At 37.7% G+C, this 19,601-nt stretch overlaps 1 protein-coding gene across 3 annotated transcripts; it reads left to right on the top strand.

The window, feature by feature from the left end:
* Positions 1 to 594: 594 nt before the first annotated feature.
* LOC138310396 (putative acyl--CoA ligase YdaB) lies at positions 595 to 19,305 on the top strand. 3 transcript variants are annotated; one of them, XM_069251606.1, is made up of 2 exons: positions 595 to 816; positions 16,140 to 19,305. In XM_069251606.1, exon 2 carries the CDS (start codon positions 16,153 to 16,155, stop codon positions 17,791 to 17,793), a length of 1,641 nt encoding a protein of 546 aa, XP_069107707.1. In that variant the 5' UTR covers positions 595 to 816; positions 16,140 to 16,152; the 3' UTR covers positions 17,794 to 19,305. The 3 variants fall into 3 exon arrangements, with proteins under 3 accessions (XP_069107707.1, XP_069107705.1, XP_069107706.1); XM_069251604.1 differs by lacking the exon at positions 16,140 to 19,305 and adding an exon at positions 2,955 to 4,800 and having other exon boundaries at positions 665 to 816; XM_069251605.1 differs by lacking the exon at positions 595 to 816 and adding an exon at positions 11,959 to 12,077 and having other exon boundaries at positions 16,140 to 19,303.
* Positions 19,306 to 19,601: the final 296 nt, after the last annotated feature.

The following is a 19,601-nucleotide window of genomic DNA, read 5'->3' as shown; positions in this document are numbered from 1 at the left end:
GTTTAAATATATTTAATTGAGAGGTGCCCTTGTGTGTAGACGTACTTGGTGTCTTCGACGGCATGCTTCAGTGATATAGCACTATAAAAAGGGCAACAGTTCCACTATACACGAAGACACTACATGAATATAACGCAGTCTCCCAAAACACGCACCTCTCACAACATACACGCAACACACCACATACATGGGAGGCCGTCCTTACATGACCATAGCTGTTAATAGGACGTTAATTAATCAAACAAACAAACTTTATGTTACGAAGACAATTTCACACAATGTGCAATCGGTTAACCCGTGTGCAGCCGTCAAGGGGTATAATTAGACTTACGTACGAGTGAATCTTATTCAGAAGGATACACAAATACAAAATGACAATCTGATTAAAATACAGATCCTTATTATCACTACGTTTGATAAGAGTGGTTATAAGGATCTTAATTTAATTAGATTGACAAAATGATAATTAGTAGTCAATTCTTCTTTTATCTATTGAAGTTAGCATCGTGTTCTTTGTATCAATGCCATGTACCTCACCCAGTTACCTCCACGGGAATTACTTGACGTCGGTGACACCAGTACTTCTACACAGCGGGTGAACAGCCGATAAGTAAACGGAGGCAACTACACACATACACACATCATATACATATATTTTTAAAATTGATGTGTAGACGTTCGTGTGCTATCGCACCCCAGTATGAGTAGACATACGTCTCTGACATAAATATGATAGCGTGATTTGAATACGTATATAGAACTGATTTTTTTTAATTCACGGAAGTCATACAAGGGATAGGACATACCTAACGCTTGGTAAGAATATTATTTTTTAACGAACTGTTTTATACGATGTAAGATGTTTCACACTATTCAATTATTGATTGATTTTAATTTGGTTGATTGATTGACATACTACACATACGTAGTCATGTTCCTCTGATATCACCATTTTTATTGCAGTCTGGTTAGTTTGATGAGGGATTGATTTCGAAAGCGATGAACACATTTTCTGGTTATAGATATTCTCATCCACCCATCAACTAATCTCGTGTGTTTGAACATAATAACGCAAACGTGAATATGTCTTGTATTTGTTGATGTGCAAGTACTAGATTCTTACATTGAGCATTTAAATCTGGACATATAAACGTTCAATTGTATTTCTGTTGTGATTTCTCCCAACATTCTCCCTGGGTAATTTACCCATAAAGCACTTCTGAACGACAAGAATTTGGTGAACAGGTCGTCTGCACATAGCATATTACAAGTTAAAAATATAACTTTTGTTGATGTGCAGGTCATACAGAATACACGAGTTTTTTTGTGGTAGCTGACGTAAAGCGAATTTTCTAAACACTTTTTATTTTGACGAAAAGGTGTCGTGTTTCCTATTGCGTTGTGAACATTACAGTGGATATGAAATTCTTTTAGTGGGACAACTGGGTACCGTATTGTCAGTTCAGTATCAGATTGTGCTACTCGTCATATTCTCATATGTGTTATATACCTAGTGGTTAAACCATTATTGATATCTTAGAATATTCCTTTTATTGTTAACTCCGCGGTTTCTTTCCCACCTGCAACCTTGACAGAACTTTGTGCACTCGAAGTAACTTTGGGTTTTAACATTCTCAATTATGGTTGATATCTTGTTGCTAAACAGATGTTGATGTCAGAGTAACTGTATATTCTTTTTTATCGTTAAAGACGCTCCACCGCCGACAGGGTATAAATGGTATTCATCATTTGAACAATTATTGGTGTTTAATCATGTATATATATATGTCTAGTTAACACAAGAAAATAATATAAAATGATTCATTTCGCCTTTGGTGTATGCGCAATCAGTACTTCATTCCATATAGGATATAGTGCCACGGAATTTTGTCGGGATGCAATTAATAATTTTTCATATTTTTTACTTGAAGTAAAATTAGAAGCTCAAACTTTTCAAATGTGGTAATAGTGTTAAGTAATTAACCTTTGTAAATGAAGAAAAATACTAAATCGTCTGCTTCTGTTTTTGATAGTGAAAATATACCATTTGTCAGCGGTGGAGCATCTTTAACTCTGCGCAGTTACCTTTTCACCTGCAACCTTGACTGAACTTTTTGCACTCGAACTACATACAAAATTGTTAGATCTGACTGTTTGAGTTCACCTGTATAGTATGACAAAATATAAAGATTTGAGTGACTTTGTTTGGGTTGGCTGATTGTATATAAGGATCCACACATCCGAGGTTTCAGTCCCGTTGAAGTCTCGTTTCGACATAGATCAAGTTAAGAGATTTTCCAATAAAATTGATCAATATCTGACGCAAATTGTCCATTACAAATTTGTAAAAAATAACATTTCTATTCCTAGTATATTTTTTATATAGTGATTTTAAGAATTTACCCATTCGGCGGCCATTTTGTCAATTTGAAAATGTGCATTTTTTCGCTTTGAAACTTTTTTACAGTGAGATAGCGCTCAGCAAACAGGGATTGGGACGGCTGATTCGCCTGTTGTCAGTATAATGTGACCGGGTGAGGTGTGTTGCTGGGTGTCTTCGGCGGCATGCATCAGTGATATAGCACTATAAAAAGGGCAACAGTTCCACTATACAAGGAGACACAACACAAACATACCACAGTCTCCCAAAACACGCACCTCACACAACATACACGCATCACACCGCAAACATGGTAGGCCGTCCTTACATGACCATAGCTGTTGATAGGACGTTAATGAATCAAACAAAGAAACAATACAGTGATATAGCACTATAAAAAGGGCAAGAGTTCTATACCACAGTCTTCCAAAATATGCACTTACTACATACACGCTCATACCACATACAAGGGAACCGTCCTTACTTGACCCCCGCTGTTAAGTAATTAAACAAACAAAAATGGTATTAGGTTGATATTTCACTGTATTTAATGATTGTACATTACTTTTTTCAGTGGATTGAAGAGTATGGCGGAGCTAAGCTTCATCGACAGGCCGCTTGGCCATCCGATCAAGTACAAATCCATTGTTGATGTCTTCAATGAGAATGTCTCTAAGGAACCAGAAAAGGATCTATTTATCCAGCGCTTCCCTGACGGAACTCGCCGTGCCATAACTCTCAGTGATCTCAAACTGCGGGCAACCCACACCGCCTCGTTTCTGTTGGATCAAGGTATCCAGACAGGTGATAGGGTAGGGATAACCGGTCCGAACTCGATAGAATGGATCATTGGAGAACTAGCTATCCTTATGACTGGTGCGGCTAGCATCCATCTGCCAATAATACAAGGGAACTTTAAGAAAACCCTTTTCGAAGTAAAGATTTCAGGATGTAAGTTGGTTCTATTTGACCCGGAGGATGATAAGTCATTCTTAAAAGACACCGAGAATTTCCTCACTAACAACCCACCTCAAGGGGAAGGTAACCCAAGTTTTGTTCTACTGCGAAAAACTGGGAACTCTACTTTGACTGACGTGGAATCACTAGCGATTGAGTATCCGACAGATCGGGAACTCCCACGAATCTTCCCGGAGTCTACTGCCGTTGTTTTTATGACATCTGGCTCCACAGGGAAGCCTAAAATGGTGGAATTCACTCATTTGGCTTTAGTTAACACGGAATCGGCTTTCATGATGTATCGCGGAGAAAATGAAAGTGGAGGTATATGCTTTAGCGACCGCCCTTTCTCCTGGATTGGCGGTAATATTATATACTGTCTATTAGAGGCCGACACGAGAGTGTTTCGGGATGGACGGATAACTGCTAAGGGAGGCGACATCATGGAACTCTGGGATATCATAATGAAGGAAAAATGCACAAGTGGCCTTTTTCTCCCGTTTTGTATATACGATATACTGCAGAACAAAGACAAAATCATTCAGACGGGATACAGAATGAAATCGATCATCACCGGCGGCCAGATTATCAAACACAAAGACACAGGGATCATCGGAGAGGTCTGTGAACGGATGTACATGGTGTATGGTTCCACAGAGGTGGGCTTAGTGACATACTGTCAGTTAGACAGCGACATGGAAGTCGGACAACTTGGCTCTACATTCCCTGGAGTTCAAATAAAGGTTTGTGGGGAAGATTTGAACCCGGTGGTTCGTGGAGAAATGGGCACATTTTTCATAAAAGTTCCTTGGATGTTAAAAGGATACATCAATGCAACAGAAGATCAAAACAAGTTGATCGTGGACGGCTGGCTAAACATGGGGGATGTGGGAATTCTGAGGTCTGATGGAGGACTGATTATTAAAGGAAAGACGAGCAACATCATTAAACGAGGTACACTGAAGGTGGTATCGGGTGACGTAGAGGAATGCATCACTTCTATTGCTGGTGTGAACGATGTTGTAGTCTTAGCTGTGCCTGATGAACGTGTGTATGAGGAGGTTTGCGCATGCGTGGTGCTAGATAAAACCACGCCAATCACAATGCTGGATGTTCGACAACGCTGCACTGAAATCCTCGGTGACAATGTTATAGGGCAAGATCCAACATATTTCCTCGAATTTGATTCTCTTCCACGACTCGCAACGGGAAAACCCGACAAAGTGAAAATTAAACAAGAAGCGATGATCCGGTTGAACATAAAAACTAATTTATATTAATTGTGATGGCTTTTAATCTTAAACATGAGATAAATAGCCATATGTGTAATGATTTAAGTTGATGTTGACACTGGTAACATCATTAGATACGTTCAGGAATGGCGAATGAAAATCGACTCTAGAGCTCTAGTCGATAATACGTGCGCATTATAATTTCTTGTTTCTGTGAATATGCGCACAACATGTTACCATGAAAATGGCAAAAGGGAATTGACGGAGCCATCCATCAGAAGTGCCGATAATAAGTACAACAATGCGCACAAACATGTAACTAAAGTAAGTACGAAATAACACTAAAAGTCCACTACGGACGCTATAGCTTGCTCCCAAACTCGCCCTGTATTCCAGCAGAAGTATTTTCGATAAGTTTTCCGCCAAGGGCCGAAATGCCGTACACCATGATATATTGTACTGATACTATGCACAGTAGTAACTTATATGACGATTTTGAATCCCAACTGAACATACGTAAAATCGATTTCCATATACATATACCTGGGTTAGAAGGACAGCTTATCTAGCAAAGTGTGGTTTTCTTTTGGATATTGATGGGCCGTGCGAGATATCACATTGTACTGTGTTAAAATGGACGACATGATTGTAAATCGGAAAATAAATAAAAAATAAGAACTAATAAATAGGCACAATCCCAGTAACTTTCCTCGGTTGAAAATCAAATATGGGCGGCTCGCTCAACTTCGGACCGCATCACTTCCTTGACACGATACATATCCGGTAACTACGTAAAAGCATCTCGGTGTGTTCTCAATTTCGTTTTCGAAATGGACAATTATGATATAATTATGATCAAATATGAAAAAAAAAAACCATTTTGAAAATAATTGAAAGCTTGTCTTTAATACAATATTGTGTATCAAATCTGCAGCTATAACATTTCAACAATCGGAACTAATATCAACTGGCCATACTGACTACCGTGGTTACTCTGCTTAGCGAACCAACAATCGGTTTTTTATCATGAACATGTAAAAATGTTGACTTATGAGATGTAACTACAAAGCGCTACAATCGAATATGTCTGTATCCCATTGCATTCATACCACCTTTAACGTAATTAAAACTCTGTTCAATCTCTCTATATTCAGCATATTTTGAACCCGTCGTACATCCTATAACCGGGTTTTTTATCTTTCTACTTTGAAAAACCTATTTTTCTAAACCCTACCTTACTACATGAAACAAAAGAAGTAGGCAACTTCCACCAAACAGACAAGACCTTATGACTGTTATATTGTGTATAACGTGAACTTTGAAAATTTTCCGCCAAAAAGAATGTGATATTCCATGAAAACTGTATCACCATTGTTACACATAAATATGACACTGCAATCACATAGACCAGACTGGGTTCAGGTTAAAAACTTGTGCGCTGTGCTATCGAGAATACATTGTTTTTTTGCAACCTTGATGACCCCAATAAAAAGTTCACAGAAGCGCTCACTTCTATCGTAAAAAACGTACCAAAAATCCGTGCCCAAAACCTAAGTTTCTTCTCTCAAATGATTCATTGTTCATAGATCTGGTAGAAACTGAGCTCTGAGGCGGAACACTTGGCTTCGCCAAACCTCTCATAACTTAACAATTGTTTTAAAATTTGGAGAGCAAACGCCAAAGGTCTATTCAAAAGTTTGGAAAATGACTTCGTAAAATCACTGGGAAAAGAAAAGCAACAGCGTCCCTACCATCTTCGAACAAAAAATAAGTTTCTTCAAAATCCGACATAGCTAAACCCTCCCAAAATTCATCCGTCAAAAAAAATGATCAAAAAAATCATCTAAAATTTAAAAAAGAAATAAGGGAAAAGAGACGTCTTAAGTTTTAAATAATAGCTGTTAAAGTTACAATAGGATTTTTTGAGATACCAAACCGAAAATAGATGAGTCCCATTGAGGAATCAGTAACACTATGATGTTTGATTAATGCAACGTCCGACGAAACCCGATATATGTTTGTTATATTAAAACAATTACCAGACTCTTCACTAAAATAGTCTTTTAACTATAACTTAACCAAGTTTACTCTTCTGCAAAATTCTCACGAGTCTTTGGAAGGAATCTACTATTATACCCCTTCCGAAGCCCGGGAAAGATGCTTCTAATGCCAATAACATATCGTCCCTATTTCATTTTTTGGGGGGACGAGTTGTATTTGTAAAATTCTAGAACGTAATGATAAATACATAGATTATTTTTGGTTCCTGGAATCAAACAATATTTTAAGTCCTTTGCAAAGCGGCATTTAGAAAAACGCAGGGGAACGGTAGACCCACTTAGTTAGACTAGAAACATTTATACGAGAAGCCTTTGCCAAGAAAGAAACATCTTGTGGCCATATTCTTTGACCTTGAAAAGGCATACGACACAATTTTGGCAATATGGAATCATGAACGATCAGCCATCAGATATCGGTATACGACAACTACAAATTTTATGTTTAAAGGCAAATTATTCAGAAACAAAAACACAGGAGGAGATGGGCGTCCCCCAGGGCTGACGAAAAAATTAACAAACAGTAAACTAAATGGCTTGTGTCAACCTTAGATTTCAAGATAAAAAACTGTCTGTATGCACTGGCGGTTTAGATTTTCTGTCTGTATGCAAAAACGAAAACCACACAATGATCCTGACCTCAACACTGCAATGGAATTAAAATTCCAATAGTTGAACAAACTAAATTTCTTGGACCCGAAAATCCCGCATTTAACCTTGTATTCAATCACAACACATCAAGAAATATTTACACAAAATCAAAAGCTCATACCAACATTTGGCATCAGAATTTCAAATTTTTTGCTGGAACTAAATATAAATTTCGACACCATTGACGAGTACACCGTATCGGATGTACCACCATGGCTCATTCAAACACCTGATATCAATTTATCTCTACATGAGAGGGCAAAATCCAGTGCATTACCCGAAGAACACAAATCCTCCTTTCTGGAGTGCATAAGGGTTTTCCCTTACCATGTTCATATCTTCACTGACGGCTCAAAAGATGGTGCGGCAGCATGCTGTACATCGAATCACTGCTCCTCTATCCGACTCCTGGATGTTGCCTCCATTTTCTCTGCGGAAGCATGTGCTATCAGTCTGGCGCTTGACCATATCGAAGAACACCGCATTGAAAAGGCAATCATCTGTTCCGACTCTCTTTCGGTTCTTCAGGCTTTGAAATCAAGAAACCCTAGAAACGCATTAATCCAAAATCTTTTGATCCGAACATTTCGATTGTCTTCTAAAACTCAAATTTCTTATCTCTGGATTCCCAGCCATGTGGGTATAAAGGGAAATGAAAAGGCCGATAAAGCAGCTAAGACTGCTCTTCGCCTAGCACAAACACATTTGAAACTACCTTACACCGACATCAAACCTTACATTCAGTCAGCCATTAAACACCATTGGCAACAAAGGTGGTCTACCGAAACAAACAATAAACTGTTCAAAATACAACCTACACTTAATCCTAATCTGTCCATTCGGAGAGACCGCAGAGAGGAAGTTGTTCTCTCTCGGCTCCGAATTGGACACACATATTTTACACATTCCTATCTATTGAGAGGGGAGGATTCTTCTACATGCCATGCATGTGATTTTCCTCTCACAATGGAGCATGTTCTATTGCATTGTATTGATTTTAAACACATACGAGATGAGTATTATGATGTCTCCGACATGTACACTTTGTTCCATGCCGTGAGACATAATCGTATTTTCAACTATCTCAAAGAGATCGGCATTTTTAACAAAATTTCAACGTTTTCTCATCGTATCTTATATTCATTTCAACGCAACCCATCGTTTCATCAACATTGGGGATGAGTTTTCTCATGTGTTTTAGCCAAAACTATTTTATTCTATACAACTCCTTGTATTAAATCAACATTTACAATTTCGCCCGTTGTCAGTATAATGTGACCGGGTGGGGTGTGTTGCTCGGTGTCTTCGGCGGCATGCTCCAGTGATATAGCACTATAAAAAGGGCAAAAGTTCCACTATACAAGAAGACACTACATGAATATACCGCAGTCTCCCAAAACACGCACCTCGCACAACATACACGCAACACACCGCATACATGGGAGGCCGTCCTTACATGACCATAGCTGTTCATGGGACGTTAAAATGTTAAAAAAAAAATTTGTTGTATTGATGTGTCATTAAGCTCAATTTTAATTTACTTCAGTTATTGTGTTCACAGGGAACAGTTAACTCGCAATATACAAGGCCAGACAAAATACTATCCTTAACAAATATGTCACTATGACCTACATTAGAAAGACAAAAATGGTATCAAACGGATTGTTTATCCTGAAATTGGTTAGATTTGACATCTCAATATTATTTTCTGGTCGATCAGTTCCAATAGTCTACATTAGATGACAAAAATAGTATCAAACGGATTGTTTATCCTGTAATTGGTTAGATTTGACATCTCAATATTATTTTCTGGTCGATCAATTTTAATATAGTATGTCAATATTAAAATTGAACGTACAGTTATGGCGGCCAGTTTGAATTTATACCGAAAATAAGGCTTGCCATGGGGGGTTCCGAATGGACTTTTTATGGGGTTTGAAGTACCTTTACTGAACCCAAAACAGTTGAGAAACTGTTGTTAACACTTGTGTCCAACCTAAGTGGTTCAGCCCATTTGAACATAATAGTATTGAATATTTTATACCTATTTGTTTGTCAGAGGGGAGGATTCTTCTACATGCCATGCATGTGATTTTCCTCCCACAATGGAGCATGTTTTATTGCATTGTATTGATTTTAAACACATACGAGATGAGTAGTATGATGTCTCCGACATGTACACTTTGTTCCATGCCGTGAAACATAAACGTATTTTCAACTATCTCAAAGAGATCGGCAATTTTTAACAAAATTTGAACGTTTTCTCATCGTATCTTATATTCATTTCAACGCAACCCATCGTTTCATCAACATTGGGGATGAGTTTTCTCATGTGTTTTAGCCAAAACTATTTTATTCTATGCAACTCCTTGTATTAAATCAACATTTACAATTTTGTTTCAGTTTTTATTTGTCCTTTTTTATCCTGATCGTTTAGATACAGTCCTTGTTTATATCCTGGTACTGATGCCTGCCCTGTAGTTTGGCCCTAAATGACCTTAGTTGTCGATGGGCCGTAAAACTCAAACAAACAAACTTTTCGGAATAGCCGCCAAATTGGTCGTTTTTTAATTTGTGTATAAAAATTCTACAGGCAATAGAAGTCTAATTTTGGACATATTTTCTATATGGCAACCTGCTACAAATTGAGACAACTATCACATCTATTATCATTCCCCGCGCATACTTTGCACATGGTTTAAAACATTTTCCATAGTTACATTTAAACAATGGTTAGCATGACATGACTGATTTTAAATTCATCTATCGTCAAATTACTTCCTCTTTTCAGCACATTTTCCAAACAAAAATATCAGAATCGGCGAAGTCGTTTTTTCACATTCGATAGAATTGTCTTGTTGTACTGCGATAGAATTGGCTTTCTGTTGGGCGCTCGCCCCTGTGAGGACGGCTCTGGGTTCTGTCCCCTGGCCGAGACATACCAAAGTCTATAATAGTGGTAGTTTCTGCTCCTGCTTACCGCTCAGCAAACGGGGAGTGGGACGACTGTTTCGCCCGTTGTCAGTATTATGTGACCGGTTGGGATGTCTTCGGCGGCATGTATGTATGTATGTAACAACGTAAATTCCTCCGCTTATTTTTTGGAGCACCCGCCTATATGATGGTACAACGAAGTCAGATACACTCCACAATGGATTACTGGGTTAAGTGTATATAGCATCCAACAACCAACTCTACAATAACTACTATTTATATACAAACTTGCACAAGCAACCATACCCATAGAATAATTAATTTAACTATTACCATACACACACACACCCCAACCATACACACACACACCCCAAGAATGCACAGCTTCAGTGATATGGCACTATAAAAAGGGGAAACAGTTCCACTATACAAGAAGACACAACACGAACATACCGCAGTCTCCCAAGACACTCACCTCGCACTTCACACACGCTACACACTGCATACATGGGAGGCCGTCCTTACATGCCCCTGGCTGTTAATAGGACGTTAAAATAAACCAACAAACAAATTTTGTTGTACTGATGTGTCATTAAGCTCAATTTTAATTTACTTCATCGTGTTCACAGGGAACAGTTAACTCGCAATATACAAGGCCAGACAAAATACTATCCTTAACAAATATGTCACTATGACCTACATTAGAAGACAAAAATGGTATCAAACGGATTGTTTATCCTGAAATTGGTTAGATTTGACATCTCAATATTATTTTCTGGTCGATCAGTTCCAATAGTCTACATTAGATGACAAAAATGGTATCAAACGGATTGTTTATCCTGTAATTGGTTAGATTTGACATCTCAATATTATTTTCTGGTCGATCAATTTTAATATAGTATGTCTATATTAAAATTGAACGTACAGTTATGGCGGCAAGTTTGGATTTATACCGAAAATAAGGCTTGCCATGGGGGGTTCCGATGGACTTTTTATGGGGTTTGAAGTACCTTTACTGAACCCAAAACAGTTGAGAAACTGTTGTTAACACTTGTGTCCAACCTAAGTGGTTCAGCCCATTTGAACATAATAGTATTGAATATTTTATACCTATTTGTTTGTCCTTGAAAGTTTAAATATATTTAATTGAGAGGTACCCTTGTGTGAAGACTTTAGGTTACGAAAACAATTTCACACAACGTGCAATCGGTTAACCCGTGTGCAGCCGTCAGGGGGTACAATTAGATTTAATTACGAGTGAATTATATTCAGAAGGATACACAAATACAAAATGACAATCTGATGAAAATCCAGATCCTGATTATCACTACGTTTGATAAGAGTGGTTATATGGATCTTAATTTAATTAGATTGACAAAATGGTAATTGGTAGTCAATTCTTCTTTTATCTATTGAAATTAGCATCGTGTTCTTTGTTTCAATGCCATGTTTGTTTGTTTAATTAAAGTCTTATTAACAGCTATGGTCATGTAAGGACGGCCTCCCATGTATGCAGTGTGTTGCGTGTATGTTGTGCGAGGTGCGTGTTTCGGGAGACTGCGGTATATTCAATGCCATGTACCTCACCCAGTTACCTCCACGGGAATCACTTGACGTCGGTGACACTTCTACACAGCGGGTGAGCAGCCGATAAGTAAACGGAGGCAACTACACACATACACACATGGCATATATACATATTTTTTATATTGATGTGTAGACATTAGTGTGCTATCTCACCATAGTATGAGTAGACATGCGTCTCTGACATAAATATGATAACGTGATTTGAATACGTATATAGAACTGATTTTTTGTTTAGTTCACGGGAGAGTCATACAAGGGATAGGACATACCTAACGATTGGTAAGAATTTTTTTCGAACTGTTTTATACGATGTAAGATATTTCACACTATTCAATAATTGATTGATTTTAATTTGGTTTATTGATTGACATACTACATATTATACGTAGTCATGTTCCTCTGATATCACCATTTTAATTGCAGTAAGTCTGGTAAGTTTGACGAGCGATTAATTTCGAAAGCGATGAACACACTTCCCGGTTATAGATCTTCTCATCCACCCACCAACTATTCTCGTGTGTTTGAACATAATAGGAGATTTCAGAAAAGATGGCGATGACGTCACACAAAGGTACATCCGGGCGCTCAAAGGTACAACTCCGTAGATCTGTACACATCAACATGGTGGGAACACAGCCGCTTCGATGTTTGTTTACATTTTATTGTAATAAATAGTACCGCAATCCGAGAATTGTTGCTTTATCTTAATTTCAAAAGGTGTAAATAAAAATATGTAACAATAATATTTAGGTATAAACATATGGTATTCATATATTTTACGACGTTTATACTCTATTTTCGACCGACACGAAAAAAACCACATTCGCCATTATGTATAAACATTGACAGAATATTGCAAATATCAACTTGAAATTACAAATTAAATTCCAAGTTCCGCAAATATCGTACTGAAATTTTAATAAGCGATTACTGTTTTCTTAGTCTTACTTGGTAAAACACCTTACGATGTGTGATTAAGACCAAATTAAAGTTTGCTTTCGTAGATTACCCCAAGCGCACGGCAGCCATTACGTACAGTGCTAGCGAGATTTCGAATTTCGTCCTTTTTCAGAGTCACAAAATTACGTATTCTGGATAATTCTTTAGTCAGAAATTTTGAAAGTTGGTTTATGGCATACAAATGAGTAAGTTTATAGTTACTTTTTATCACATTTTTAAACAAAACTTTTAGTATTTTAGGATTTTCGAAGCCGTGCGCAATGTGTCCTGGTCGGCATTTACATATAGTGTTCACGAATCTAAATGTAGTCTATCAAACATGTATTCGAATTATTTAAAAATAATATCACTTCAATTTGAGACTTCATTTAGCAGCCCATGGAATGAAAAGACTGAAATTAAAAAGATAAACTCTACAGCATTAAAACTGACCGATTTCAACATTAGAATTTTTCGAGATATCGCGATCGGCAGCCATACAATGTACATTTACATTGCGTAGATCTGCATATAAGTGTAACACAGTGGTTGAAAGCATTCCTTTGAAACCAGATATACATGGTAAAGAAAGAAATATATATCTTTTATAAGTACTTCTTGAGATATGTGTTGGTAATTACGTATTTATATAATTAAATTCCTAACTATGGGCTGTGGCCTGAGGTGATCTACTAGCGAAGCCATGCACGAGCGGCCGTGGTCTGGCAAGGTGGTTCACATTTCGTTATATTAATAGTGTTGTGAACAGTTTTTTCATGTATAACAGAAACATTACACAATAAAATCAATTATTTATTCATAACTTTTTACAACATGGATTTCTACCTGTGAAGAAAAAACGGGTACTCTGACGGCCCGACACCGCTTCGCAAGCTGGCTTCAACACTAAATCTACACAAATATTTTTAGCAATAAACAATTGTAAATATAAAAATATAAATGTCTGTAACCTCTGAAACCATAAGAAACAATTTTAAAATCGGAATGTGCAAGTATGAATGTGTATACTTTTGTCAAAGTATCGATTTTGTAGCAGGGATGTACGTATCTGTTATTGTTTTTATTAGTCGCCATACTGTGTTTGTACCTTTGAGGACCCGGATGTAAAGTTTCTGTGACGTCACGCCATCTTTTCTGAAATCTCCTATAACGCAAACGTGAATTTTACTTGTGACACTAAGACTATAATGACGCAAACATTTATTTAGGTCGTAAATATAGATGTAGCTGCTCATAAGAAATTCATCAAGGGAAGGAGATAAAACAATTTCCGGTTACTTCCATCGAGAAGTGCAAAGTTTCAATTTCTAAATTTTAACACGGCTCGTTAAATCAGTAAATCCCAAAACCATACATTTCCGAGAACAAAATTAAAACTTCCGAGACGAGTTTTATTCATTTAAGATCTTTTATATAATCATACGCAATATAACGATTCTTTCAATCCGATATCTTGTAAACATGACAATGTTCTATTTTTTTTTTTTTTCATATGTCTTGTATTTGTTGATGTGCAAGTACTAGATTCTTACATTGAGCATTTAAATCTGGACATAGAAACATTAAATTGTATTTCTGTTGTGATTTCTCCCAACATTCTCCCTGGGTAATTTACCCAAAAGCACTTCTGAACGACACGAATTAGGTGAACAGGTCGTCTGGACATATCATATTACAAGTTAAAAATATAACTTTTGTTGATGTGCAGGTCATATAGAATACACTAGTTTTTTTGTGGTAGCTGACATAAAGCGAATTTTCTAAACACTTTTTATTTTGACGAAAAGGTGTCGTGTTTCCTTTTGCGTTGTGAACATTACAGTGGATATGAAATTCTTTTAGTGGGACAACTGGGTACCGTATTGTCAGTTCAGTATCAGATTGTGCTACTCGTTATATTCTCATATGTGTTATATACCTAGTGGTTAAACCATTATTGATATCTTAGAATATTCCTTTTATTGTTAACTCCGCGGTTTCTTTCCCACCTGCAACCTTGACAGAACTTTGTGCACTCGAAGTAACTTTGGGTTTTAACATTCTCAATTATGGTTGATATCTTGTTGCTAAACAGATGTTGATGTCAGAGTAACTGTATATTCTTTTTTATCGTTAAAGACGCTCCACCGCCGACAGGGTATAAATGGTATTCATCATTTGAACAATTATTGGTGTTTAATCATGTATATATAGATGTCTAGTTAACACAAAAAATAATATAAAATGATTCATTTCGCCTTTGGTGTATGCGCAATCAGTACTTCATTCCATATAGGATATAGTGCCACGGAATTTTGTCGGGATGCAATTAATTATTTTTCATATTTTTTACTTGAAGTAAAATTAGAAGCTCAAACTTTTCAGTGGTGGTAATGGTGTTAAGTAATTAACTTTTGTAAATGAAGAAAAATACTAAATCGTCTGCTTCTGTTTTTGATAGTGAAAATATACCATTTGTCAGCGGTGGAGCATCTTTAACTCTCCGCAGTTACCTTTTCACCTGCAACCTTGACTTTTGCACTCGAAGTAACTCTGGGGTTTTACAGTCTTCGATAACGCTATATTTTTCTTAAGATTTTTTCATACAAAATTGTTAGATCTGACTGTTTGAGTTCACCTGTATAATATGACAAAATATAAAGGTTTGGGTTACTTTGTTTGGTTTGGCTGATTGTGTTTAACGGCCTATTAAGGATCCACACATCCGAGGTTTCAGTCCCGTTGAAGTCTCGTTTCGACATAAGAAGTTATGAGATTTAAAAAAAATATCAATATTTGAAGCAAATTGACCGTTACAAATTTTGTCAAAAAAATCCTAGTAGTTTTTATTATATAGTGATTTTAAGAAATTACCCATTAGGCGGTCATTTTGTCTTGAAAATGTGACTTTTTTCGCTTTGAAACTTTCGCATACAGGGAGTGGGACGACTGGTTCGCCCGTTGTCAGTATAATGTGACCGGGTGGGGTGTGTTGCTTGGTGTCTTCGGCGGCATGCTTCAGTGATATAGCACTATAAAAAGGGCAACAGTTCCACTATACAAGAAGACATAACACGAACATACCGCAGTCTCCCAGTCCACTCACCTCGCACAACATACACGCAACACACCGCATACATGGGAGGCCGTCCTTACATGACCATAGCTGTTGATAGGACATTAATGAATCAAACAAAGAAACAATACAGTGATATAGCACTATAAAAAGGGCAAGAGTTCTATACCACAGTCTTCCAAAATATGCACTTACTACATACACGCTCATACCACATACAAGGGAACCGTCCTTACTTGACCCCCGCTGTTAGGTAATTAAACAAACAAAAATGGTATTAGGTTGATATTTCACTGTATTTAATGAGTGTACATTACTTTTTCCAGTGGATTGACAAGCATGGCGGAGCTAAGCTTCATCGACAGGCCGCTTGGCCATCCGATCAAGTACAAATCCATTGTTGACGTCTTCAATGAGAATGTCTGTAAGGAACCAGAAAAGGAACTATTTATCCAGCGCTTCCCTGACGGAACTCGCCGTGCCATAACTCTCAGTGATCTCAAACTGCGGGCAACCCGCACCGCCTCGTTTCTGTTGGACCAAGGTATCCAGACAGGAGATAGGGTAGGGATAACCGGACCGAACTCGATGGAATGGATCATTGGAGAACTAGCTATCCTTATGACTGGTGCGGTTAGCATCCATCTGCCAATAATACAAGGGAACTTTAAGAAAACCCTCGACGAAGTAAAGATTTCCGGATGTAAGTTGGTTCTATTTGACCCGGAGGATGATAAGTCATTCTTAAAAGACACCGAGAATTTCCTCACTAACAACCCACCTCAAAGGGAAGGTAACCCAAGTTTTGTTTTACTGCGAAAGACTGGGAACTCTACTTTGACTGACGTGGAATCACTAGCGATTGAGTATCCGACAGATCGGGAACTCCCGCGAATCTTCCCGGAGTCTACTGCCGTTGTTTTTATGACATCTGGCTCCACAGGGAAGCCTAAAATGGTGGAATTCACTCACTTGGCTTTAGTTAACACGGATTCGGCTTTCATGATGTATCGCGGAGAAAATGATAGTGGAGGTACATGCTTTAGCGACCGCCCTTTCTCCTGGATCGGCGGTAATATTATATACTGTCTATTAGAGGCCGACACGAGAGTGTTTCGGGATGGACGGATAACTGCTAAGGGAGGCGACATCATGGAACTCTGGGATATCATAATGAAGGAAAAATGCACTAGTGGCCTTTTTCTCCCGTTCTGTATATACGATATAATGCAGAACAAAGATAAAATCGTTCAGACGGGATACAGAATGAAATCGATCATCACCGGCGGCCAGATTATCAAACACAAAGACACGGGGATCATCGGAGAGGTATGTGAACGGATGTACATGACATATGGCTCCACAGAGGTGGGCTTAGTGACATACTGTGAGTTAGACAGCGACATGGAAGTCGGACATCTTGGCTCTACATTTCCTGGAGTTCAAATAAAGGTTTGTGGGGAAGATTTGAACCCGGTGGTTCATGGAGAAATGGGCACATTTTTTATAAAAGTTCCTTGGATGTTAAAAGGATACATCAATGCAACAGAAGATCAAAACAAGTCGATCGTGGACGGCTGGCTAAACATGGGGGATGTGGGAATTTTGAGGTCTGATGGGGGTCTGATTATCAAGGGAAGGATGAGCAACATCATTAAACGAGGGACACTGAAGGTGGTATCGGGTGACGTAGAGGAATGCATCACTTCTATTGCTGGTGTGAACGATGTTGTCGTCTTAGCTGTGCCTGATGAACGTGTGTATGAGGAGGTTTGCGCATGCGTGGTGCTAGATAAAACCACACCAATCACAATGCTGGATGTTCAACAACGCTGCACTGAAATCCTCGGTGACAATGTTATAGGGCAAGATCCAACATATTTCCTCGAATTTGATTCTCTTCCACGACTCGCAACGGGAAAACCCGACAAAGTGAAAATAAAACAAGAAGCGATGATCCGGTTGAACATAAAAAACTAATTTTATATTAAAGATGCTCCACCGCTGACAAATGGTATTTTTTCACTATAAAAAACAGGAGCAGACGATTTAGTATTTTTCGTCAGTTACAAAAGTTTAATTTACACCATTACCGACATTGAAAAGTTTGAGCTTCTAATTTTACTTCAAGTTGAAATATAAAAATATATATAATTGCATCCCGAAAAAAATACCGTGGCACTATATCCTATATGAAATGAAGTACTGATTGTTCATGCACTAAAGGCAAAATAAATTATTTTGTATTATTTTTCGTGTTAATTAGACATATATGTACACGATTTAACACCAATCATTGTTCAAATGATGAATATCATTTATGCTCTGTCGGCGGTGGAGCATCTTTAATCTTAAACATTAGATGGGTAGCCGTATGTGTAATGTTTTAAGTTGATGTTGACACTGGTAACATCATTAGATACGTTCAAGAACGGCGAATGAAAACCAAACCGACGGCAGCGTGTTCACCATATTGTGGGCGAGTTCGAGTCTGATGAATAAAATCATGCTGTTCTAGTTATTGATATTACACATACGTATAATCAACAGCCAATCACTGTCATGTTTTCGAAAACTGACGCATGTGCAAAGGAAGTTTAGTTACCATGAAATGGCAAAAGGAAATTGACGGTTGAGCTCTTGCCGATAAGAAGTACAACAATGCGCACAACATGTAACTAAAGTAAGTACGATAACACTATATAGTCCACTACGGTCGTTATAGCTTGCTCCCAAACTCGCCCTGTATTCCAGCAGAAGAGACTCGATAGCTCCGCCAAGGGCCGTAACTCCGTACACCTGATAAATTGTAGTGATACTATTACAGTAGAATAGCGACAGACATTGAATCGGAACTGAACATACGTAAACGATTTCCATTTACATATACCTGGGTTGAAGGACAGCTTATCTAGCATAAGTGTGGTTTTCTTTGGAAGGTGATTGGCCGGGCGAGATATCACATTGTACTGTGTTAAAATGGACGACATAATTGTAATCGGAAATAAATTAAAAAAAGAACTAATAATAGGCTCTATCCCAGTAACTTTCCTCGGTTGAAAATCAAATATGGCGGCTCGCTCAACTTCGGACCGCATCACTTCCTTGACAACGATACATACCGGTAGTCGTTCCGTCTCGGTTATCTCAATTTTTATTCGAAATGGACATTATTGATATAATTATGATCAAATTGAAAAAAAAAAAACATTTTGAAAATAATTGAAAGCTGTCTTTGTTATATTCCATATCAAACTGCAGCTATAACATTCAACAATCGGAACTATATCAACGGCCATACTGACTACCGTGGTTACTCAGCTTAGCAACCAACATCGGTTTTTTATCATGAACATGTAAAAATAGACTTATGTATGTAACTATAGAGCGCTACATTGAATATGTCTGTATCCCATTGCATTCATACCACCTTTAACGTAATTAAAACACTGTTCAATCTCTATATATTCAGCATATTTTGCTACCCGTCGACATCCTATAACCGGGTTTCATCTTCTACTAAAAACCTATTTTCTAAACCCTACCTTACTCGATGAAACAAAAGAACAAGGCAACATCCACAAACAACAAGACCTTATGACTGTTATATGAATTTGACTATTGAAAATGTCCGCCAATGTAGAATGTTAATTCCATGAAATGTATCACCATTCATATGACACTGCATCTACATAGGGCGGACTGGGTTCAAGTTAAAAGAGGAGCTCATCGAGAATAAATGTTTGAACCTTTATGACCCCATTAAAATTTAAAAAATAGAACGACAA

This window comes from Argopecten irradians, chromosome 16 (assembly GCF_041381155.1).
Source record: "Argopecten irradians isolate NY chromosome 16, Ai_NY, whole genome shotgun sequence".
NCBI classification, from domain to species: domain Eukaryota; kingdom Metazoa; phylum Mollusca; class Bivalvia; order Pectinida; family Pectinidae; genus Argopecten; species Argopecten irradians.
This window is presented reverse-complemented; position numbering and strand designations above follow the sequence as displayed.

Excerpts from the sequence above, each read along its gene's own strand:
- LOC138310396 (XM_069251604.1), top strand. The coding sequence starts at position 2,968 with ATGGCGGAGCTAAGCTTCATCGACAGGCCGCTTGGCCATCCGATCAAG.